Genomic DNA, 25,296 nt, shown 5'->3' with positions numbered 1-25,296 from the left:
GGCAAGCATTATGCCTGACAGTTAAGATGCTGTGTGGGATGCCCACATACCATATTGGAGTGCCTGGGTTCGAGTCTTGGCTCTGCTTCTGATTTCACCTTCCTGCTAATGCAGACCCTGGGAGGAGGCAGGTGAGGGCTGAGGTGACTGGGTCTCTGCCACCCACAGGGCAGACCCAGATTGAGTTCTTGGGTCTTGGTTTCAGCCTGGTCTAACCCTGGCTGCTGGGGGCCTTTGGGGTTAAACTAGCAGATGGGGGGATCTTTGCCCATCTGTCTCTCTCTGCTTTTCAAATAAATAAATCTGTAAAAATATGTGTTACTATCACTACCAGTTTCATTAAAATCTTTAAGCATTGGGAAGCTGTCAAGCTCATGGTGGCAGATGCGTTTTCCGCAATTCCAGTTTTCACTTGAAAGCTCATGTTTTGTTCTAGGCGAAAAATACTGAATTGTTTTCCTTGAAGTTCTTTTTTGAAAAAATGTCTGCCAGATAGCTAAGTCTGAATAACTATAATTTGTCTGTCAGTTGTTCTTTCAAGTAAAAATGTTGTGTACCATGGACTAAGACTAGTTGAGCACACAGTGCAGGACACTAACAAGTGTTTCTGCTTCCAGCCAGCCATCTGTTGAGGTACACAGGCCAAGTGTGCTACACGCTGCCAATTTCATCACACAGAATATTAAAAAGATGTGTGCACAGGGGCTGAGATTTATTAAAATTTATCATTTTTATTGCTTCACCAAGGATAAATGAAACTAAACTACCTTAAAAAAACCCTCTTGAATGTATAATGAAGAACATATTACTACTAGTACCATTTATCGCTAAAGTGCCAGCAATTTTACCCACCAGTGCCTTTGTGCCATCAGACAATTGTCATGCCAGTGAAAAAGGCATATAATAGGGGCAGATGTTTGGCCTAACTTTAACAGACAACTGCATTCCATATTGAGAGTACCAGGGTTCAAGTCTAGACTCTGACTCCTGATTCCAGCTTCTTGCTGATGCAAACACTGGGAGGCAGCAGTGATGACTCTAGTAATTGGGTCCCTGCCAACCACATGGGAGGCCTGGATTGAGTTCCCAGCACTGGCATCAGCCTGGCCAAGTCCTGGCCATTGCTGGCACTTGGGGAGTGAACCAGTAGATGAGGGCTCTCCTTGTTTTGTATGTCTCTCTGCTTGTCAAATAAATGAAAATAAGCACAGAAGGGGCTGGCACCGTGGCTCACTTGGCTAATCCTCCGCCTGTGGCATTGGTAACCCGGGTTCTGGTCCTGGCTACTCCTGTTCCAGTCCAGCTCTCTGCTGTGGCCTGGGAAGGCAGTGGAGGATGGCCCAAGTGCTTGGGCCCTGCACCCGCATGGGAGACCAGGAGGAAGCATCTGGCTCCTGGCTTCGGATCGGTGCAGTGGCGGCCATTTGGGGGGTGAACCAATGGAAGGAAGACTTTTCTCTCTGTCTCTCTCTGTCTATAACTCTACTTGTCAAAATTTAAAAAAAGCACAAAAAACAAATAATATTATATTACTGATATATATTATAGTTTTTGCCTTATGGACCCCCCTGAAAGAGTTTTAGGGACCTTCAGAGGTCCATAGGCTACACTGTGAGAACTCTGGACTGAATATGAGTTGATTTTAAAGACTTATTTATTCGAAAGGCAGAGTTAACAGAGGCAAATACAGAGAGACAAAGAGGTCTTATATCCGCTGGTTCACTCCCCAAATGGCTGCAATGGCTGGAGCTAGGCCAATCTGAAGCCAAGAGCCAGGAGCTTCTTCTGGGTCTCACATGCAAGTAACAGGGGCCGAAGGACTTGGCCTATCTTCTGCTCTCCCAGGCCACAGCAGAGAGCTGGATCAGAAGTGGAGCAACTGGGATTTGAACTGGCGCCCATATGAAATGCTAGCACAGCAGGTGGTGGCTTTACCCTCTATGCCACAGCACTGGCCCCATTAGTTGATTTTTAACATTTAAGATTGCATAGTTTCCCAGTAAATTGTAACCAAGTTTAGATTAACAACGTTTGCCTGGCACTGTGCTAAGATCGTTTTATCTCTAATTATTTCAACATCTGTATAAAAGGATTGTCATTATGCAACTATGGAAGTTAAATTTACTGTTATAAAACTAAAATCCATCCTAGTTTGCAGACATGCAGTTAATGTGAAGCTTTATGGAATATTACATGGGATTATAGTGTTTCATTATATAGATTGGGAATGTTTCTTAATCTAGGGCTTTATTTCTGTCTTAATGTGCATATGGCACAGACTTCACAGTTTTGATTTGCTGTGTTCTTGTGAGCTGCCTATTTGGTGGTTCCAGAGAGATAAAAGAATGGTCACTAGGGAAGGATGATAAAGTCATTACCCTTGGTTTTGCTGGTCTTCAGGTACAGGGAATAAAGGGTTTAAGATTAGAAGGAAGAAAAAGCTGTAGAAACTTGATGCCTTGGAGGCAGTTCTCAGACCTCGTTTGTCCCCACACTAATGAAAGGGTAATACACCCTTTGTTTCACAAATCTAGCCCTTACACATTTTGTGTACTTCCTGTTCTCAAGGCTTTGTAAGTTAAAAGGTGAAATGTCCACTGATCTGCCAGGAACGTTTCTGAGTAATCCTCATCTCTCTTACTACTCCGTTTTCTCTTTTGTTCATTCCTCTTCACAGAAGAGCCATGTTTGTGTTATTTCAAAAAGATGTGTAAACCATCCCCCACATCTTCAGTATATAGAGGACTTAGTCACCTCTTAATTGAATTGAATTTAAGAACTAATTGAATGCCTCCTTGGTGAAAGATAGTTTGCAAAGAAATGAGCGACACATGGCTCTGTTATTAAGGACTTCTCAATCTTTTATATTTTTTATGTGAGAAGCCATGGCTCTATACAAAAGGCAGGAGGCAGAGGCCATGTTGTAATGAAAATACACACACTCAACTTTCTTTGTATGCTTTGATATATTTTAAATCAAAGATTCCCTTAAAATGTTTGAATGTGAGGTGCCCGACCTTTAAAAGCATGGAATCACTGAGACCAGAATTTTCCTCCGGAAGCCAAGAGAATGGAGTTAGACTTCCTGATGCATCCTGAGTTTGGCAAAGCATGCGGGGAAGGGGTGTGTTTAAGGGACCTTGTCCTTACCTCGTGGTCAGCCCCTGGGACTGCTGTGCTGAATGCTGTGGCTCTGGTGTCCCTCTCTCCAGCCCCGCCCTTGATCCTCCTCTTTTCCTGAGAACAGAAATTCAGCTCATCAGCTTCCTCTTTTTTCCCCTCACCATTTACTTGATCCATCTCCCCCACCCCTTTTCATCTGATGAAGCTAATCCCTTGACCCCATCCCTTAGCTCCTCAGAGAGAGAGACCTGGCACCATGAGCTACTCCAGCCTGCTGGGTGTTTCAGGTCATCCCCCCTACCCGCCCTGGCATTTTTGGGATACCCAGTATGTTAGGGCTGATAGACCTTAGGGCCTGGGCCTCCCAGAGGAGGCGATGGCAGTGATCAGCGGGGGCTGGGGTGATGACTGTCATCGAACTGCTCCAGCCACGTGTGGGCAGATTTCATAAAGAAGGCTTTACAGTAGAAGTTTTGGTCCTGAGTAAGGAGTTTGCAGGCTTAGAGGGTAGCATTTTGGGAAAAAGGGATAAATAACAAGTGCAGTCACAAAGACACAGGAGACCCCATTTTCCAGTAAAATGTGTGAGATAGTTGAGAATGGGCTGAGGTGGAAGATGAGGCTGCAGAGTAGGCGGGGCCAGGTCTAGACTCACTGTTAAGACACCAGCTAAAGGAAGGTGGGTTTGGTCATTTGTGTATTCTATACACGTTTATTGAAAGCCTGCTGAGTGGTGGGCGCTGTGCTAGGCTCTGAATATACTCATCGCCCCAGTGTAGTTAACAGACAAATGGGGAAAAACTAAAATTAACAGACAACACCTATGTAATTGCACAGTGTGCTGCAGACAAGGCAGGGGGAGGTGGCCCTGTGGAACAGAGAATGAGTAAATGTGAGGGCAGTTTAGGCTGGGGAAGGCAAATCAAGGAAAACTTCCCTAAGACCCTGGTGGTGGACTGAGGTCCAGAGGAGCAGGAGTCTGCAGGCTGAGGACGGAGGGAAGGCTCTTCCTTCTTGTAAGCAACAGCAAGAGCAGAGCAAAAGCCCTGAGGCAAGAAAAAATCTAGCAAATTCCAGGCCTTGGTCAGGGCGTAATTAGAAGATGTAGTGTGACACAGACTGACCACCTGAAGAATCTAGAGTTGCTTAGATTGAGGCAGTAGCTGCAAGTAAAAGGAGCAACGTTTCTTTATTATTTTTTTTCTTTTTTAAAAAATTTTTTTATTTGACATGTAGAGTTATAGACAGTGAGAGAGAGAGACAGAGAGAAAGGTCTTCCTTCCGTTGGTTCACCCCCCAAATGGCCGCCACGGCTGGCGCTGCGCCAACCCGAAGCCAGGAGCCAGGCACTTCTTCCTGGTCTCCCATGCGGGTGCAGGTGCCCAAGCACTTGGGCCATCCTCCACTGCCTTCCTGGGCCACAGCAGAGAGCTGGGCTGGAAGAGGAGCAAGCGAGACAGAATCGGTGCCCATATGGGATGCCGGCACTGCAAGGCGGAGGATTAACCAAGTGAGCCACGGTGCCGGCCCCTTTTTTATTTTTACATATTTATTTATTTATTTGAAAGGCTGAGTTACAGAGAGGCAGAAGCAGAAAGAGAGAAGGAGAGCAGGAGAGGGAGGGAGGAAGGGAGAGGGAGGGAGGGAGGGAGGGGCCTTTCATCCACTGGTTCACTCCCAAATGACTACAATGGCTGGAGCTGCACCAGTCTGTGCCAGTTTGAAGCCAGGAGCTTCTTCTGGGTCTCTCATGCAGGCTCAGGGGCCCAAGGACTTGGGCCGTCTTCCACTGCTTTCCCAGGCCATAGTAGAGAGCTGGATCAGAAATGGAGCAGCCGGGACTTGAACTGGCACCCATATGGGATGCCAGCACTGCAGGCAGCGGCTTTACCCTCTATGCCACAGCGCCAGCCCCAGCAGCAAGGTTTAAGACCAGTGGAATAAATAGAAATCCAGCCAAGATAAATCATAATGGAACTGCCGTTCACTGAAAGCAAAGAGAGGATCTTAGAAAGATCCTTAAAGAGAACCCTGTAGAGGGATCGGCAGTGAGAATGACAACAGACTTCTCAATGGTAATAGCGGCAGCCAAAGGGTGGTAGAATCATGTTTTCATTTAGAAAAAAACCACTTCAGAACAAAGGTGAAATAAACTTTTATAGATAAGAGAATTTATCGCTAAGAGATATCTGCATCAGAAGAACTTTAAAAAATATATTTCAGGAATGGGAAAGTGGATCCAGAAAGTATGAGATCCAAACAGTATGATATGTAGAAAGCAGTGGTGAATAACTGAAATGGTGAACATTGTCCATATAAAATAATCACTGCATATTTAGAGGGTGGTTAAAGAATGAGGGAAGTACAGTATCAGCTGGCTGCATGTTGAGTTAGGACTAAGGGGATTCTGGAGTTGCAGGATTCTAGGATTTTTTTTTTTAATTGTTTTACTTTTTATTTGTTTTTAATTTTAATTGTTTTAATTTTTTAATTGTTTTCTAGGCTTTTTTTGTTTTTTTTTTTAGTTTCAGAGGGAAGATGTTGAGGTACTAACTTTAGACTTTGTTAAAGTAAATGTGCATTTTTCTTTTTTGACAGGCAGAGTTAGAGAGAGAGAGAGAAAGGTCTTCCTTTTTCTGTTGGTTCACCCCCCAAGTGGCCACCACGGCCGGCATGCTGCGGCCTGTGCGCTGTGCCATTCTGAAGCCAGGAGCCAGGTGCTTCCTCCTGGTCTCCCATCCAGGTGCAGGGCCCAAGGACCTGGGCCATCCTCCACTGCCTTTCCGGGCCACAGCAGAGAGCTGGCCTGGAAGAGGAGCAACTGGGACAGAATCCAGCGCGCCGACTTGGACTAGAACCCGGGGTGCAGGCGCCGCAGGCAGTGGATTAGCCTGGTGAACCACAGCACCTGGCCTAAATGTGCATTTAAAAAGCAAATCTAAAAATAGTGCATAAATTCCAAACATGTAGAGAAAGAAAGGTAAAAAAGAACAAATACAATTCATTCCAAACAAGGGACAGGAAGCATAGGGGAAAAAATAGAATGAGTAGAAATTAAAAAGTAAGGTGGGAGGAAGCAGTGCTCATATATAATAATTGTGATACACAAGGGTACTTCAAAAATGTGGGAAAATGGAATTAAAAGGTAAATTTATATTGATGCATAAAGTCTTATTAATTTGATGGTAAGGATGGAATGTGTTACCTTGAGAATTACTGCGCACTTACTGCTGGGATCATATATGCTGAGACCCCATGTGTATTACAAACATCATAGCATGCATTTGCTGTGAACTTTTTCAAGTACCCTCATACGTTAATGGAAAAGACCTGCCAGTTAAGAAAGACATTATAGGACTAGATAGCAACAAAATTCAATTAGGTACTTTTTACAATAGACAGATCTACAGCATAAGGTTGAAATAATAGGAACCAGTGCTGTGGTGTAACGAACTAAGCCTCCGCTTGTGGCGCCTGCATCTCATATGGGCACCGGTTCCTGCCCCCGCTGCTGCTCCTCCGATCCAGCTCTCTGCCATGGTCTGGGAAAGGAGCAGAAGATGGCCCAAGTGCTTGGATTCCTGTACCCACGTGGGAGACCTGGAAATTGCTCCTGGCTCCTTGCTTCAGATTGGCTCAGCCCTGACTGTTGCAGTCATTTGGGGAGTGAACCAGCAGATAGAAGACCTTTCTTTCTGTCTCTCACTCTATCTATACCTCTCAAATAAATAAATAATCTTTTTAGAAAATTTTAAAATTTAAAATAATAGAAAAGGAAAAGTTATATTTGGCAAATACCAAAAAGAAAGTTGGCATAACAAAATTACTGTAAAACATGCAGAATATATTTATTGTTAGTGGTAGGGAAGACTATTATTTGATGAGAAAAGGTCCAGTTTACTAGGAAGACACATCAGTTCTTTATTTTTATTTTTTTAAAGATTTATTTATTTACTTGAAAGTCAGAGTTATACACAGAGAGAAGGAGAGGCAGAAAGAGAGAGAGAAGGATCTTCTATCCAAAGCCAGGAGGCAGGAGCTTCTGGGTCTCCCACGTGAGTGCAGGGGCCCAAGGACTTGGGCCATCTTCTACTGCTTTCCCAGGCCATAGCAGAGAGCTGGATTGGAAGTGGAGCAGCCAAGACTTGAACTGGCGTCCATATGGGATACCTGCACTGCAGGCAGCTGCTTTACCCACTATGCCACAACGCCAGCGCCACATATCAGTTCTAAATGCATGTGAACCCAGTAGAGCAGCCTCAATACAGATTAGGCAAAATTTGTGTCGTTAATTTTTCACAAGGGAGAAATTGAGAAATCCATCATAGGAGATTTTAACATCTGTCTGATTTTTTGGTAGATCAAAAATCAGTTGAAGATACAGAATATTTATGCTATTAATCAGCTTAATCTAATAATTGTCTCTGAAATTATACACCCAGCAATTAAAGATTTCATATTCTCTTCAGACACATGGAACAGTTGAAAGAAACTGATTACTTACGGATAAGAAAGTAAGGCTCAGCAAATTTCATTGAGTTGCTGTCTTACAAATCACATATTTTGACCAGAGGCCAAACAAGGTTGCATGTAATTACCAAGTTATTAGAAATATGAGAGTACTTCAGAAAGTTCATGTAAAATGGATTAAAAGTTAAGTTTATTTTGGTGTAAAAAATTGATGCATGCTAGTAATACGAGTTTATTGACTGGTATAAAATCAGTAGAATAAAAGCAATTATGTTTCTACACACCAGCAACAAACAAGAGGAAATCATTTAAGAGAATACCCCACCATCTGTTTATAGGAGCAACAAAAGTTATAAGATATTTAGGATTATAACAAAGCACATCCATTTTAATGGAACGCTCAACAGTGATATTGAATGGTAATGTACAATTATAATGTCCAATATAATCAGGAATAAAACAAGATTGCCTGCAATTAATACTGCGTACGTTGTTCTGAAAGCTCTGGCTAACACCTAAGCTATAAAGCAGAGACAATTGAAATCAGACAAAATTGTCATTATTTGAAGATAACAGTGTGCTTTGCAAAACTAACACTGACAAAACATCCATGGAAATGCTAACAAGTGGTTGGAAAAGAGATAATTCATCCCCAATAAATAGTGTAGCACTTAACAAAATCACTGTATTGAACACCATAAAGGATACCAAAACTGGTAAGATTGCCTGTACCTAATAGCTTTAATCTATGTAAGAATTAATCTGTTAGAAGAAAGATAATTTTTACACTTTATGTTAGCCAAAAGGCCAAGAAGTGATGAAAGAATTTTTTTTTTTTTTTTTTTTTACAGGCAGAGTGGACAGTGAGAGAGAGAGACAGAAAGATCTTCCTTTTGCCGTTGGTTCACCCTCCAGTGGCCACCGTGGCAGGCGCGCTGCGGCCGGCGCACCACGCTGATCCGAAGCCAGGAGCCAGGTGCTTCTCCTGGTCTCCTATGGGGTGCAGGGCCCAAGGACTTGGGCCATCCTCCACTGCACTCCCTGGCCACAGCAGAGAGCTGGCCTGGAAGAGGGGCAACCAGGACAGAATCCAGTGCCCCGACTGGGACTAGAACCCGGTGTGCTGGCGCCACAAGGTGGAGGATTAGCCTATTGAGCCGCGGCGCCGGCTTGAAAGAATTTTTTTAAAACGATTTATTTATTTATTTGAAATGCAGAGTTACAGAGAGTCAGAGAGAGAGAAAGAGAGAAAGTCTTCCATCCACTGGTTCACTTCCCTGATGGCTGCAACAGTCAGTGCTGTGCTGATCCGAAGCCAGGAACCAGGAGCTTCCTCCAGGTCTCCCAAGGACTTGGGCTGTCTTCTAGTCCTTTCCCAGGCCACAGCAGAGAGCTGGATCGGAATTGGAGCAGCTGGGACTTGAACCGGCGCCCATATGGGATGCTAGCACTGCAGGCAGCGGCTTTACCTGTTACGCCACAACATTGGCCCCAAAAGATAATTTTTAAAAGTAGAAGGAAGTTAAGTAAATGTTTGATAATAGAAGAAGGTTGCTGCTGGTAGAAGTATAAATTAGTACAAAATTTCCAAAAAGCAAGTTGATACTTTATTCCAAGAGTTTTATTTTATACTTGGACTTGCTGATTCTCCCTATAGGAACTTATCTAATGGGGCGAATTGGAAATGTGGTCAGATATCTATATGAAAATATGTTTATTACAGTATCTTGTATAATAGTAAATAATAGCGACAGTCTTAATAGTCATCAAATTGGTGGGAAATAAACTGTAGAACATCTATAGAATAGAGGTTATTATGGACTAAAAACTGTATCTCGAGAGTGTTCACTGTAGCGTATTAGTGATAAAAGCAAATTATAAAACAATTTGTAAATACATATGTTTCCCCCTCAAAAGTGGGAAAAGAAGGGTGGGTGTTTGGGGCAGCAGTTAAGATACCACTTTGGACCCCTGTATTTCATACATTTCATGCCTGGGTTTGGCTCCTGGCTCCACTTCCAGTTCCAGCTTCCTGTTAGTGTCTGCTCTGGGAGACAGCAAATGATAGCTGTAAGTGATTCCCTGCTACCATGTGGGAAGAGTAGATTGGTTTCCAGCTCCTGGCTTCAGACTGGCCCAGTACCAGCTGTTGTGGGCCTTTGGGGAATGAACCAGTCTCTGTCTGTCTTTCAAATAAATAAAAAACTTTTTGTTTTTAAGTGGGAAGAAAGAAATGTCATTCTGGGTACATATGAAAATTTAGTTATTTGTGGTTATCAAGTAATTTTTTTAGCTTATCTGATTTTTTCTTTTTTAAAAGATTTATTTATTTGAAGGACTTACTAATAAAGACAGAGAGAAGGCTGGTGCCGCGGCTCACTAAGCTAATCCTCTGCCTGCGGTGCCGGCACCCCAGGTTCTAGTCCTGGTCGGGGCGCCGGATTCTGTCCGGTTGCTCCTCTTCCTGTCCAGCTCTCTGCTGTGGCCCGGGAGTGCAGTGGAGGATGGCCCAAGTCCTTGGGCCCTGCACCTGCATGGGAGACCAGGAGAAGCACCTGGCTCTTGCCTTTGGATCAGCACGCTGCGCTGGCCGTAGCAGCCATTGGAGGGTGAACCAACGGCAAAGGAAGACCTTTCTCTCTGTCTCTCTCACTGTTCACTCTGCCTGTCAAAAAAAAAAAAAAAAAAAGAGAGAGAGAGAGAGAGAGACTTTCCATCTGCTGGTTTGCTCCCAGACGGCCACAACAGCCAGGGCTGGGTCAGGCAGAAGCCAGGAGCTTCTTTTTCTTTTTTTATTTTTTTTTAAGATTTATTTATTTAATTGAAATTCAGAGTTAAGCAGAGAGAGAGAGAGAGAGAGGTCTTCCATCCACTGGTTCACTCCCTAATTGGTTGCAATGGCCAGGGCTGCCCTGATCTGAAGCCATGAGCCAGGAGCTTCTTCCAGGTCTCCCACATGGGTGCTGGGGCCCAAGGACTTGGGCCATCTTCTACTGCTTTCCCAGGCCATAACAGAGAGTTGGATTGGAAGTGGAGCAGCCCGGACTCGAACTGACACCCACATGGGATGCTGGCACTGCAGGCGGTGGTTTACCCACTGCGCCATAGTGACCAGGATCTTCTTCCAGGTCTCCTGTGTAGGTGCAGGGGACCAAGGATTTGGACTATCTTCTGCTTTCCCAAGGGCATTAGCAGGGAGCTGGATCGGAAGTGGAACACTTGGGACATGAACCGGCACCTGTATGGGATGCCAGCGTCACAGGTGGTGGCTTTATTCACTATGCCACAACACTGACCCCAGCTTACCTGATTTGTTAAGACAGTGTTGGTGGGGCTGGCACTGTGGCACAGCAGGTTAACGCCCTGGCCTGAAGCGCCGGCATCCCATATGGGCACTGGTTCTAGTCCCGGCTGCTCCGTTTCTGATCCAGCTCTCTGCTATGGCCTGGGAAAGCAGTAGAAGATGGCCCAAGTCCTTGGGCTCCTGCACCCACGTGGGAGACCCAGAGGAAGCTCCTGGCTCCTGGCTTCGGATCAGCGTAGCTCTGGCCATTGTGGCCAATTGGGGAGTGAAACACCGGATGGAAGACCTCTCTCTCTGCCTCTCCTCTCTCTGTGTAACTCTGAATTTCAAATAAATAAATAAATCTTAAAAAAAAAAAAAAAAGATCGTGTTGGTATGACAGACAAGTGTTAATCCTTGTTCAGGTGTACCTGATACTTGACCAGATCGCTGTCAATAGTATGTGGTACGATTTTGTGTGGCAGAATTACGGTTTGAGCCAGTTCTACTTGGCTGTAAAGCCTGTATTTGTGATGGGGAAGATGGAAGAGACTCAGGATAGACGGGTGCAGTCTGTTCTTTCAAAGGTTTGGTCAGAAGATAAGAGTGGTGTATGAAATGTGCACTAGAGTTCAGTTCCATAATTCCACAGCTTGCATCACTGTCCGTGGTTTGCTGTCTTCCTTTCACGCCTGCTTCTTTCTACATTGTTCAATCTTACAAAAGCCAAACCTTCCAAGATGGATAAAGTAAAAAGTAAATGGTTTCTTGTCTACCTGCTCTGACTTTTCCAGAACAGATACTGCTCACTCACTGTCTAGGTAGATTCTCATGATGGACGGCTTCTGCGTTACTTTTCTGTCAGTATACGTAGATGTAAAAAATACTGCATCACTATCTCTAAGCTATAGCCTATGTATCCTAGGACTTTTTTGCTTAAAAATCTCCTGTTGTTTCACATCATGTTTTGAATTATTTCATAATCCTCAGCTTGACATTAAAAAACTTGCACTATGATACTACCCTATTATTTCTTTTTGTATTTTTTAAATACATTTATTAGACAAACCCTTGTGTCGAGAGCTGTCTTTGAATAGATTGCAGCAAGGGAGCTGCTCTGCTACATACAAAACCCTGAAATTAGTTCAATTTTGTCTTCCACCATCTTGTCCCTGCCCTAGGTCCAGCCTGCTTTACTGCTTGTTGATGATCAGTTGTGTCTTTGTGAATACTGCTTATTTGTTTTAAAGATTTATTTTTTATTTGTTTGAAAGAGTTACAGAGAGAGGAGGAGAGACAGAGAGATGGGGGGTTGGGGGAGAGGGAGGGAGGGAGATCTGCCATCCACTGTTTTACTCCCCAAAAGGCCACAACAGTCAATACTGGGCCAGGCTGAAGAAAGGAGCCCGGAGCTTCATCTGGGTCTCCCATGTGGGTTCAGGGGCCCAAGCACTTGGGCCATTCTCCACTGTTTCCCAGGGCTATTAGCAGGGAGCAGGATCAGAATTGGAGCAGGCAGGTCTTGAACCTGTGCCTATATGGGATATGGGTGTCACAGGTGGAGGGTTAACCTGCCCCATGAATTTTGTTTTTATGGCTGTAATTTTCTTCCTATTTCTCCTCTTGTGTCCAGACATGGTCTGTGTGTCTGCATCTTTTCCTCAAGTAGAGTGTGAGATCTTGGGAGCAGGGAGTATCTGTTATCCAGCTTTGTGTACCCAGCGCACTTTCTAACATGTGGCTCATAGACATTCAGTAAATGTTTGTTACTTAAATAATTTATGTCTACCTTATAGTCTCATATTAACATAAAAGCAAAAATTTTATCTTAATAGCTTGCAAATCTATTAATAATAAGGACTGTGCTTGGTTCTTTTTGTTTCTCTGGTGACTAGCGTAGTGTTTGTATAAATTAGACTGATTTAAATTGGGGGGAAAACCTAAATAGAAGCCTGGTATTTGTACTTTCTAGGAAGTCAGTGATCACCACAGTACAAACTCCATTGCTGTAAACAAGGCTCTGGGTGCTTGAGCTGTGTAGCATTGGAAGCTTCTAAATGAAGAGCTTAGATTTACTGCATTAATAACTGGCTTCTGTTTTCAAACCCAAAGCACCATCTAAGTGATAAAGCTGCTGAAGAATAATTCATTATTTTTTTCTCATAGCAACTCTATATTGTTTTTAATTTATATGGAAGCCAAGGCATAGAGAAGCTTTATAACTCATTCATTGTCAAGTAGGAAAGAATCAGTGAGGTAAGAATTGAAAGAATGTGTAGTTAGAAATAGTGACATATGGTCAAATACAATATCTATGACATCAGCCTGAAATTTAGTGATTATGCCTATGCACCCTTAAGCTCTCTTAATAGAACTCCAAAGTATTTGTCACTCACGAATTCATTCATTCATGTGTGCAACTTCTGTTTATTGAACACCAATGATGTGTCAGCTAGGTATTAATTTAGGTGCAAAATTAAAGCGGGAGTAAGACAAGGAGCCAGCCTTCCCACAGCAGCACACAGTGGGTTGATAAGAGAGCAGAACCAGCTGCCAGGAGACTTGGCTTCTGGTTCATCTGTCACTGACTGAGCCGCTCAGCCTGCCTGTGCATCATTTCCTCTGTATAAAAATAGCAGGTTAGGCAAGGACTTTCTCAAAGACTCCAGCCCCTTCAATGTTCTGAGCCTGCAAATTGGCAGAGATCCTAGTTTTCCAGAAAGATAGAGCTGGAAGCTGATTTCTCTCATCTATTTAGTTTCCTTACTCTAGTATTTTTGTTATTATTATTAAGATTATTTTGTTTATTTGAAAGTCAGAGTTACATGGAGAAAGGGAGACAGAAAGGGAGAGACCTCCCATCAGCTGGTTCACTCCCCAAATGGCTGCAATGGCTGGCGTGGGCCAGACTGAAGCCAGGAGTCAGGAGCTTCTTCTGGTTCTCCCACATGGATGGAAGGGGTCCAAAAACTTCCACTGCTTTTCCCAGGCCGTTAGCAGGGAGGTAAATCAGAAGTGGAGCAACTGGGTCTTGAACCGGCGCACATGTGGGGTGCCAGTGTCAGGGGTGGTAGCTTTACCTTTCTGTACCATGTCGGCCCCTACTGTAGTATTCTTTCTCCCTGTTTTTATATGGCTCAGCTCCTTACCCACTTTTTCTTTTTTTTAATAGAGAAGCCAGGGAAGTGAGACATCCTCTTGTGGTTCGTAATTGAAGTGTTTGCAGTGCATGCTTATGTTCAGACTTAAGGACATTGTGGTATTTAGAAATGCTTCAAAATTTTATGGAGCTCTGGAGGTGTTAGTTAATCAGAAACTTTTTAACATAGCATAACTTTTTTCACCTCTGATTACATAATCTCATCATGTACAGATAAATGTCTAGCTTTTTGTTAAGTGTTCATCTGTGAATGGTGAGGTTGTTTTCCCTTTTATACTTTTTTTGCACTTTCCATGTTTTTTATAATAATTTTTTTTAAGATTGATTTATTTGTTTGAAAAGCATACTTAGAGAGATCTTCCATCTGTTGGTTCACTCCCCAAATGACTGCAGTGGCTGGGACCAGACCAGGCCAAAGCCAGGAGCCAGGAGCCTCATCTGGGTCTCCCATGTTTGTGGCAAAGGCCCAAGTAGATGGGCCATATTCCACTGCTTTCCCAGATGCATTATCAGGGAGCTGGATCAGAAGTGGAGCAGCCAGGACTTGAACTGGGGCTTGCATAGGATGCTGGTGCTTAATCTGCTGCACCACAGTGGCAGCCCTGTCATGTATTATTTTTTAACCAGAAAAATAATTGAGGTGACTATGTAAGGAAGCACCACACCTCTCTTAACTGGTTTCATGCCTTTGGCATTTCTCTGTGATTCTTGCTGCTTGGAAACCCTCATCACTGTCCTGCAGCCTATCAGGTATGCTTCTCACCCTGCCTGGCCCGGGTGGCCTTTCCCAGTTGGCCTCAGCAGAGGCCTTCTTGTCCCTGCCCTTCCCTCTGTATATAATTTCTCAGAAGTCCTTGAATGTGTTGTGTTATTTGATATTCTGTCTTTTGGTTGCTAAGGACAAAAATTCTTCTCAACTCACCTTTCCCACTTGACTCGAGTGTATTGAGGAATCTACCCCTCCTCAGCACCAGCCCCGCTGCCACCCCAGCCAGCTGGGTGGTTGCACCGCTTCCTAGCTGCACTCCCACCTCTGTCTCTGCTGTACACAGCAGCCATATGATGCCACTGCTCTGAAAATCTTGCACGAGCTCTCTGCGTCGCTCAGCATTAGTGCCTGAGTCCTCCCCGAGACCTCAGAGCACTCTGTGACCTGTGCTCCCCGCCTCTCCAGCTCTGGCTTCCTTCCTGTTCCTCAGTCACACCCCCATGTGCCTACCCCAGACGTCTGCATGTGCTCTTCCCTCTTAGTCTCTGCCCAGACGTCACTTTGTCAGGGACACCTTGCGCCCCCGAAGTAGCACACCCACACTGAGGCGCGTTCTCCCCCTCGTGGCTGTTACACTTCCTCCTGAGGCCTCGAAACAGCTACAGGAGTGCTTATGTGTGTTGCTGCCTCTTTGCAGCAGAAGGCAAGCTGCTTCAGGGTGGGTCCTTGTGTTGCTCCCTGTGTCTTCCTGTCACCTGGGAGCACATCATCCCTTCCTGTCTCCTGGAGGGCTTGTTCTGTCCAGCCCCTCTCCTACCTGGAGTTGTACCTTCCTCCTCTGTTGGATGACTGCTTACTGTCCTCAAGCATTTTCAACTCCTCCTCCTCCAGGAGAACAAACACAGCAGCGTCCCTCAGCTCCGTGTGTTCCAATGACTGAGGCAAAGAGGGATGTGCAGCGCCTTGCCCTTGCCTCTCTGCTTTCTCCCTGGGTCTCTGCCACAGTTCTGTCTCCAGTGTACCGGCAGAAGTGCCTTGACAGGTCGGTTGTTGTGAGAAATGAGCGCGCACTTTGACTGCTTTTCTTATTTTACTTTTGTGTACTATTACACTATTTTTTAAAAGATTTATTTATTTATTTGAAAGTCAGAGTTAAGCAGAGAGAGAAGGAGAGGCGGAGAGAGAGAGAGAGAGAGAGAGAGAGGTCTTCCTTCTGCTGGTTCACTCCCCAAATGGCCACAATGGCCGGAGCTGCACCAATCCGAAGCCAGGAGCCAGGAGCTTCTTCTGGGTCTCCCATGTGGGTGCAGGGGCCCAAGGACTTGGGCCATCTTCTACTGCTTTCCCAGGCCATAACAGAGAGCTAGATTGGAAGTGGAGCAGCCGGGACTCGAACTGGCGGAGGATTAGTCCCCGGCCTACACTATTCTTATCTTTCCTTTTCTCCCCCTTAAGATTCTCTCCTTCCAGCCTTTCTGAAGTCTTCCTCACCAGACATCTTTTCTGCTTCCCTCTCTGCCCTTCACGTAGAAGTGTCTAACGGGGCTCTGTCCTTAGCTCCTTTCTTGGCTTTCTCTGATTCCTTATCCCCACTCATGGCTGCATTTATCTCTCACTGACAACCTCCAGGTCTGTATCATTTGCCTGGATTCTTCTCTTGAGCTCCAGGCTTGTGCTTCCGTCTCTCTTCCTGGACAGGTTCTGTTTAATATCCCATGCCATGTGTGCAAAATCCGGCATGGTATCCACCCTCTCCCCCAAACAGAACAGTGTAACAATAAGCACTTGCTTTTCCACAGCCTCTTCTACTCTCTTTCTACTGCCGTATCTGAATGGACACCAGCTTCTCTCACGCAGCTCTTCTGATTCATTCCCTTGTCTGAGTTCTCACTGCCCCTGCCATAGCTTAAAATCTTTATCATTTCCCCCCTTCAGTGCATTCTGGGCTCCGAAGCCAGACTGTGTGCGTTCTAATTTTGGACCTGCCACTTGCTAGTGGTATGACCTTGGTCAGATTTCATAAGTGCTCCGTGCTTTAGTTTCCTCATTGGTAAAATAGGACTAATAATTTATTATAAGGTTTAAATGATTTAACAGGTATAAAGTGCTCAGCGCAGTGCCTGACATATCATGTTTGTTGTTATTCCTACTATTACAGCGGCTGCCGCCTGACCTCCGTACTGCTGGTTTCTGCCCTCTAAAGCATTCTCTACCCTGCGTAGACTCCCAGTTTCAAAAATGGACAATGGCTTACATCATTCCCTTTGGAAGTCTTTCCCTGGCTTCCCGTGGTCTGATTACTGCTTGTGTGTCTCTCTGTTGTAACCTTAGTAAGCAGTCAGCAGTTTTCCAAATATGCTCTGATTGTGCATGCTTCGGTCATGCTGTTTCCTCTGCCTGAAGAGCAGGCTCATGTATTCACTTCTGCCTGAAGTGCTCTTCCTTCCTTCGTTTTATCTCTGAACCCTTAATGATCCTTCATGACCGTGCTTGAACCTCCTACAGAAGCCTGGCCCTCTCCATGCAGAGTTGACCACTTCCTTAGCCCTCACAGTAGCCACTTGGCAGTGGTTTGTTTCCCCATCTGTCTTCATGATGGCACAGTGAGCACAGTGGTAGGGGCTGCAGCCTCTTTCTCTTCCTCTTTTTTTTTTTTTTTTTAAGATTTATTTATTTACTTAAAAGTTAGAGTTACACAGAGAGAGAAGCAGAGTCAGAGAGAGAGAGAGAGGTCTTCCATCTGCTGTTTCACTCCCCACATGGCCACAATGGCTGGAGCTGTGCCAATCTGAAGACAGGAGCCAGGAGCTTCCTCTGGGTCTCCCATGTGGGTGCAGGGGCCCAAGGACTGGGCCATCCTTCACTGCTTTCTCAGGCCATGGTAGAGAGCTGGAATGGAAATGGAGCAGCCGGGATTTGAACTGGCGCCCATATGGGATGCCGGCACTACAGGTGGTGGCCTTACTCGCTATGCCACAGCACCGGCCTCTCTCTTCCTCTTGGTGTAGAACTTTGTACAGTGACTGGTACAGAGCAGACCTCAGTAGGCACTGTTAGTAGCCAGTGGTTCAGGAGTTTTTGCTAAGAGTTCTGCTCTCCTTCCTTCAATCTCCCCAGGCTGCAGGAGTTAGTTGATCGAGTGCTGGAACGTTTTCAGGCATCTGGACTCATCGTGAAAGAATGGAATAGTGTGAAACTGCATGCCACAGTCATGAACACGCTCTTCAGGAAAGACCCCAGTGGTAAGTCTTGCATACAGAACGGGAGCACAGTCATGATCAGCAAGGTCTTAGGTACCTGCGGTTAGCAGAGCAGCAGTCAGACGATCTCCAGTGTATCTGCTTTAGATTAGTGAGTTTTGATGGGCACAGTAGATGTGGGCAGGGGCACCTCTCTCACGGGACTGTGGCTTCCAGAGCTCTCATTTTTGTTATACACAGCATTGCCAGATTTGCTGGATAAAACTACTGGATGCCCAGGTAAATTTTAGATGAACTGTGAATAATTTTTTTAGCTGAAGTATATCCTGTGCAATTCTCAGTGACTTTAAGAGAATTATTTTTCCTATTTAGTTGTACATATTTATGAAGGATAGTGTGGTCATTTGATATGTGATGAGTGTTGATCAAATTAGAGTAGTTGGTATTTCTATCTCTTTAAGCATCTTTAAAAACAACTGATTAACACAATAATTGTACTTACTTCCATAATGCAGTGTGATGTTTCAATAAGTGTATGTAGTGTGTACTGATCAAGTCAAGAGTAGTTCATGTTTCCTTCTTACTGTTAGTACTTTATGTTTGCAGCGCTCATGCCCCTCTCTTCTGCTTGTTCATAAAACATGTAATAGGTTACAGTGTGCCTGGTCACCCCCTGTGCTGCGGAACACTGCAGCTAACTCCTCCTGTCTCACTGTATCTCGGTATCTATTACCCAGCTTCCTCTCTGTCTTTTCTCACCCTCTAGTAATCTCAGTGCCTTTTTTTTTTTTAAAGGTTTATTTTATCTGAAAGGCAGAGAGAGAGAGGGAGAGAGAGGTCTTCCATCCCCTGGTTTACTCCCCAAATGGCCGCAATGGCCAGAGCTGGGCCATGCCAAAGCCAGGAGTCAGGAATATCATCTGGATCTCCCACGTGGGAGGCAGGGACCCAAGTACTCAGGCCATCTTCTCCTTTCCTGATGCATTAGCACAGGGAGATGGATTAGAGGGAGGTTGATTGGAAGCAGAGCAGCTGGGATTTGTACTGGTGCTCATTTGGTATGCTAGTATTGTAGGTGGTGACTTAACCTTGCCACAGTGCCAGCCCCATTAGTGACTTTTTTTGTTTTAAATATTTTATTTATTTATTTTGAGAGGTAGAGTTACAGACAGAGGGATAGACAGAGAGAAAGGTCTTTATCTGCTGGTTCACTCCCCAAATGGCCATAACAGCTGGAGAAGGGCTGATCCAAAGCCCAGGAGCCAGAAGCTTCTTCTGGGTCCCCAATGCAGGTGCAGGAGCCCAAGCACTTGGGCCATCTTCTGCTGCTTTCCCAGGCCATAGCAGAGAGCTGGATGGGAAGAAGAGCAGCTGGACTTGAACCAGTGCCAATATAGGATGCCAGCACTGCGGGTGGAGGTACTTCCTGCTGACATGGGGTGACATGAGGTACTCTGCTGGCATGGGGCGATGTCTCAAGCTGCTGTCTCCTGGGTGGAGAGCCGAGGAGCCACACTTCAAATGATAGGCAACTTTTCCTTCCAAGACCTGTCCTTTAAAAACTGACAGCACCCAAAGCCTGTATTCAACTATTTTTTCCCTTTTTAAGGTTGCTGATCTTGGTTTCAGGAAGTGTAGACTAGACGAGGACTCTATCAGGACCTGAACCCATTAACTCTGTGTGGGTTTTTAGTTTGGGACAGTTGGCGTGTCTGTTTTTGTCAAGGCATGTCTGTTTATTTCTTTCAGATATATATCAAAGAGCCCAACTGGAAATCATTTAGTTAGAACCATGGTATGGCCATGAAACATGTAGTTATCTAGTTGTTAGTTCTGAAAGTATTTTGTAATGCTATAGTGAATTTTATTTAAAATTTTTCTGAATAAATCACTGTTTTACCTTTGAAAACACTGATGTCAGCAGAGGTTCAGATGACTCCATCAGAGCCTGTAGACCCTGGTTTGAATAGCTAATAGAATCCAGAGCTTCAAATGTGTTCCTCTGAAACACATGATTTTCATCTGGGCAATGGTACTGCAGAGGGGTGGAATATTTGGGTACCTGTGTGTTGTAGCCCAGCTTGGCCAGGGAAATGCTTAACCAGGTTTGTGGCACAGATGCCTCTCATTTTACAATGGGGTTTTGTCCTGGTGAACTCATTGTAGGTTGATAATATCATTAGTTGGAAGTCCATTTAATACATATTTTTAAAATTCTGGATAGTCGTTTTTAACTTTGGAAGACACACTGGGATCCCCTGGGATACATTGTACATTTTAACATCTTTCCACAAAGGCAGAATTTCAGAACTCTAAATTCTTTGGTTCAGAAGACATACAGCACCATCTCATAGAACTTTCAAGGATAGAAATATTCTATATCTGTCATGTCTGATATAGTACCACTATCCCTTATGATTATTGAACACTTGGAAAGTGGCTAGAGACTATGCAAGTGAACTTTTATTTGCATTCACTTTTAACTAATTAAAATTTAAATAACTACCTATGGCTACTGTTTGGGAGAGTGCACGTCCAGACAGTATTGTATTAGACATTTAATAGCCATCTTTAATACATTTTGCATTTGTCTTAATCTCTTCAGAGCTCCTCAAATTGTATCATGTCCTACTAATTTCTTGATGTAGAAGGAGCTCAGTTATGTTGTGTTTTTCTTTTAAAGATTTATTTATTTACTTGAAAGGCAGAGTCACAGAGAGGCAGAGGCAGAGAGAGATAGGGGTCTTCCATTTGCTGGTTCACTCCCCAGATGGCTGCAACAGCTTGAGCTGGGAAGATCTGAATCCTGGAGCTTCTTCTGGGTCTCCCACATGGGTGCAGGAGCCCAAGCACTTGGGCCATCCTCTGCTGCCTTCCCAGGCCATAGCAGAGAGCTGGATTGGAAGTGCCAGCCCCCCAGTTATGTTGTAATCATTATCTTCTAAATTGTGTGGATACAGATTTATATTTAGTTAGCGCTAGAGCTTCATACAAGAAGTGACGTGTGTTTACAGTCTAGTTAATCTCTTCCTGCTACTTGTAGATTTTTAAAGCTATGATAGGGAGGCAAGGCTGGTGCTGTGGCATAGCCAGTAAAGCTGCTACCTGCAGTGCTGGCATCACATATGGTCGCTGGTTTGAGTCCCAGCTGCTCCACTTCGATCCAGTTCCCTGCTGATGGCCTGTGAAACCAGTAGAAGATGGCCCAAGTCCTTGGGAGATGGGGGCTCTCTGTCTCCCTTGATCTCAAATAATTAAATGAAAATTTAAATGTGTGTGTGTGTGTGTGAAAAAGGTTTGTTGAGCTGTAAGTCCTGTGCTTCCCATTTCATTCATGTAACATGCATAGTTCAATGGTTTTTAATGTAGTCAAGAATTGTGCAGCCATCACCACAATAAATTTCAGAACTTTTTCAGCACCCCAGAAAGAAACCTCATACTCTATTTTCTCCTAACCCTTCAGACCTAGGTACCACCATTCTGCTTTCTTGTCTATAGATTTGCCTGTGTGGACATGTCATATAAGTAGAATAATGATTCAATATGTGATCTTTTGTGATTGACTTGTTCAACTTAGCATAGTGTTGTCAGGGCTGATCCATGTTTTGGCATGTATCAGTACTTCATTCCTTTTATTGCCAGATAGTTTTACATTGAGTAGATACACTGTATTTTATTTATCCATGCAGCAGTTAATGGATATTTCTGTTGTTGCCAGGTTGGTTGTTACAAATACTGCTTCTCTGAACATCATGGGCAAGTTTTTGTAGGAGCATGTTTTTAGTTAAAAACTGAAATATACTTAGGATATACTTAGAGTAGAATTACTGGGTCAAGTGATAATTCTATATTTAATCTTTTGAGGAACTGCCAGAGTAGTTGTACTATTTTTCCATATCTGTTAGTAATTTATGAGCACCTCAGTTTCTCCACATCCTTGCTAATATTTGTTATTATGTATTTTTTTATTACAGCCATTCTTGGTGTAAAATTACATCGTTTTGCTTTTGATTTGCTTTTCTCTCATGGTTGATGATGCTTATAGATTTTAAACCTGTGATCAAACATTTCCATCTGCAAATATGAGTTCCTCTTTTTTCTTTTTTTTTTTTTTTTTTTACAGGCAGAGTGGACAGTGAGAGAGAGAGAGACAGAGAGAAAGGTCTTTCTTTTTTCTGTTGGTTCACCGCCCAATGGCTGCTGCAGCTAGTGCGCTGCGGCCGGTGCACCGCGCTGATCCGAAGCCAGGAACCAGGTGCTTCTCCTGGTCTCCCATGCGGGTGCAGGGCCCAAGCACCTGGGCCATCCTCCAGTGCCCTCCTGGGCCACAGCAGAGAGCTGGACTGGAGGAGGAGCAACCGGGACAGAATCTGGCACCCCGACCGGGACTAGAACCTGGAGTGCCGGCGCCACAGGCGGAGGATTAGCCTATTGAGCCGTGGTGCCGGCCCGAGTTTCTGTTTTTAATTGATACTTACTTGGTATCAGTTTAGTTCTTTAACTGTGAAATATGCCTGGGATTGGGATCTTTGAAAACATACATCTCATTGTAGAAATAGTTCCATAGTTAGCCATGTATAACTCCAGTGGGCTAGCTAGAATGTGTTATATTGGTGAAGTTATTAGAACATAGGATCTATTTTGACTGTTCTGACCTCATGCTCTCCCATATCTATATAAGTAAAGGAATATATTCCAAGATGGATTGCAGATTTTTTTTTTGATAGTATGTCAGTGAGCAGGAAAAAGTTAGTATTTCAGAAAATGTTGTGAGAATTAAGTGATTTTTGAAAATGGTTTGGATTTTCTCTACCTTATACTCTTCCCTGTTTTGAATTTACTTGAAAAGGACATGAGATGAGGTTTTGCTTTTTGTTTCCTGTTTCCCTGTCCTTTGATATTCTTTTTCCTGCTATCCTTTAAGGGCATCTTTTGGGATTTGGGATATGCAGAGTAAATGAACTCCTGAAGCTAGAGCTCAGCTTTGTTTAGGCTGAGGTCATGGATCCGCTGTGTAGAATGTCGTTAGGATACCTGTGATTGCATCTGAAAGATCTCTTTCTCATTTTGGGGGAGTCCTTAAATTAGCCCAGAGCATGGTTACCAACAGCCTTGGAAGTCAGTGTGTGAACTTTGGTGTGCTTTTACATATTTAAAATTACAGTGAGTTTCTCCTGGGTTTGTAGATGGTAAGGAAACTTTGAACACCACTTAGCCTTGACCTTTAACTTTGTCAGAGAGGAACTGAGGTTCATGGAGGAGACATAATCTGCCTAAGAATGCAGCTGGTTACATAATTAACAAGTACCTACAGAAGGTCCTTGGTGAAGCTGAGTGGCATAAATCTGTATTGAGTGGGTTGGTGGCAGAGCTGGCATGATAAACCAGGGCTCTTGCTTCATAGATGGATGATTCCCCTCCACACTGTGCCACTTTCCAGATAATACATGTCAGTGTAACTGGTTGCGCCTGTGTACCTACAGAAATCTGAGCATATAAACGATAAATAACCTACACTTCTCATCTAACGTTATCTTTGGAATGTTTGCAGCTGAAGGCAGGTACAATCTCTACACAGCGGACGGCAAATATATCTTCAAGGAAAGAGAATCATTTGATGGCCGAAACATTTTGAAGGTCAGTATGAAGCAGAGTGGATCAGAAGGCCTTGGGCATGTGTCCTAAGTAAGGGAGGTAAACAAGTTTTCTCCTATTAACTGTAGACTAGATTTTTCTCGTGCTTCTCATGAGAATCATTGATTGAAAGGCCTAATAAAGGGGCTGGTGCTGTGGTGTACCAGGTTAAGCTGCTGCCTGTGGGGGCGCATCCCATATGGATGCCAGTTTGAATCCTGGCTGTTCCATTTTGATCCAGCTCCCTGCTAATACACCTGGGAAAGTAGTAGAAGATGGCCCAAGTACCCGGGTCCCTGCAACCACATGGAAGACCCGGAGGAGGCTCCTGGCTCCTGGCTTTGGATTATCCCAGTTCTGGCCATTGTGGCCATTTGGAGAGTGAATGAGTGGATCGAAGATCCCTCTCTCCCACTCTCGCACTCTCCCACTCTCTCTCTGTAACTCTGCCTTTCAAATAAATAAATAAAATCTTTAAAAAAAAAGAAAGGGCTACTAAAAAACATTTTTTTTAATGTTGTAGAAGACTTCCCATTTGTTTGCTGCTGTGGTGTCTCAATGCTATGAGTAGTTCTATGCATGGGATAAACTAATACTGGGCTGTTGTAAACGGAGATGAAGTGACAGTGTCATCTCTCCTGCATGGTCTAGACATCGTGTGAGGAAAAAAACAAGCTCTAAAGTAAGATCAGCTTAGCTCAGTTAAGACTTTGGCACTTCCAGAGTACTTGAAATTGCTGGTTTTGGAAATGATTAGGTATCCAACTACTTGGATCCATAGGAATAAGTTGATTTTAACCTGGTAAGGTTTACTGTGTATCTGGAGGTTTGAGTTTACATTTTCTAAGTGAAAAAGAATTGTTTGTCAAATTCCAATAGATTTTTTTTCCTTCTCCCACAAAGTCACTTCCTAAAGTTGCCTTACAATCTATTTTTACTCAGGAACAGCCCATGTCCTAACAAGTAGGTGCTCCATTTATGACTGCTGAGGCCTTGTTTTCTGAGTGTCCATCTGTGGACCTTAAATAAAAGGGTTCCTCAGGATTTCAGTTCTCTTTCTCCTACAGACTCCGTCTGTGATGTCGGTGACCTCGCTCTGTCGGGTTAACCTGCCAATGTTCTCCTGGGCCAGGAGGAACAGAGTTGTTGCCAGTGAGGAGGTTTTTGATCCCTTTCACTTGCTCTGTAATATCTAGGGTCAGACATTTTCAAGGATGTGGTGCTGTTCAGAGGTGGAAGCCGGAGAGTGTGTACAGTGTCAGAACAAGCTTCACCTTCAGACATGTCGCTTGCTTTCTCTCCCCTACCCCATCCTCTGTTCCCTCACTTGCCAGAAGCCCAAGGTGACCCCATTGCCTCTAATTAATGACATCACTCTTCAGCAGCTGCGGCCTCTCACCACGGAGCCCAGCAGGACACGGACGCCATTTGCAGGCATTCCAGCATCCGCATTGCCGGCTCCCTCCTCTCCTTGCTGTCTTTCCTCTTTTTGAGGAGTTTCCTTGTTTTTAAAGTAGCGCTGGATTTGAGCCGTGCGCTTGAAATGAATTCAGTTGTGGGTACTTTCACTGTTACTTTCCCAGGCTACAGCTCCAGTATGATGGGAGTCTCTCTCCCCCTTTTCAGTCTTCTTTGGAGATTCTCTAATAATCCAATCTATCACTTTGCTTTTGTTGTTGTTAATTTGATTAAGACCACATGGGGAAAGAAATCTTCA

The 25,296-nt window shown here is 44.2% G+C and overlaps 1 protein-coding gene and 1 non-coding gene across 5 annotated transcripts in view; both read left to right on the top strand.

Annotated features, from left to right (window-relative positions):
- Window positions 1-25,296, top strand: part of ASCC1 (activating signal cointegrator 1 complex subunit 1) — a 103,803-nt gene that overhangs the window by 56,201 nt on the left and 22,306 nt on the right. For all 4 annotated transcript variants that reach the window (XM_062215348.1, XM_062215350.1, XM_062215349.1 and 1 more), the window contains exons 8-9: window positions 17,863-17,987; window positions 23,497-23,582. In XM_062215348.1, the coding sequence (XP_062071332.1) occupies window positions 17,863-17,987; window positions 23,497-23,582 (211 nt within the window). The remainder of the gene's footprint in view (window positions 1-17,862; window positions 17,988-23,496; window positions 23,583-25,296) is intronic.
- Window positions 24,107-24,236, top strand: LOC133776429 (small nucleolar RNA SNORA20). Its single transcript, XR_009868377.1, has one exon. It is a non-coding gene; the product is annotated as a small nucleolar RNA SNORA20 (small nucleolar RNA).

This window comes from Lepus europaeus, chromosome 17, assembly GCF_033115175.1.
Source record: "Lepus europaeus isolate LE1 chromosome 17, mLepTim1.pri, whole genome shotgun sequence".
Lineage (NCBI taxonomy): Eukaryota > Metazoa > Chordata > Mammalia > Lagomorpha > Leporidae > Lepus > Lepus europaeus.
This window is presented reverse-complemented; position numbering and strand designations above follow the sequence as displayed.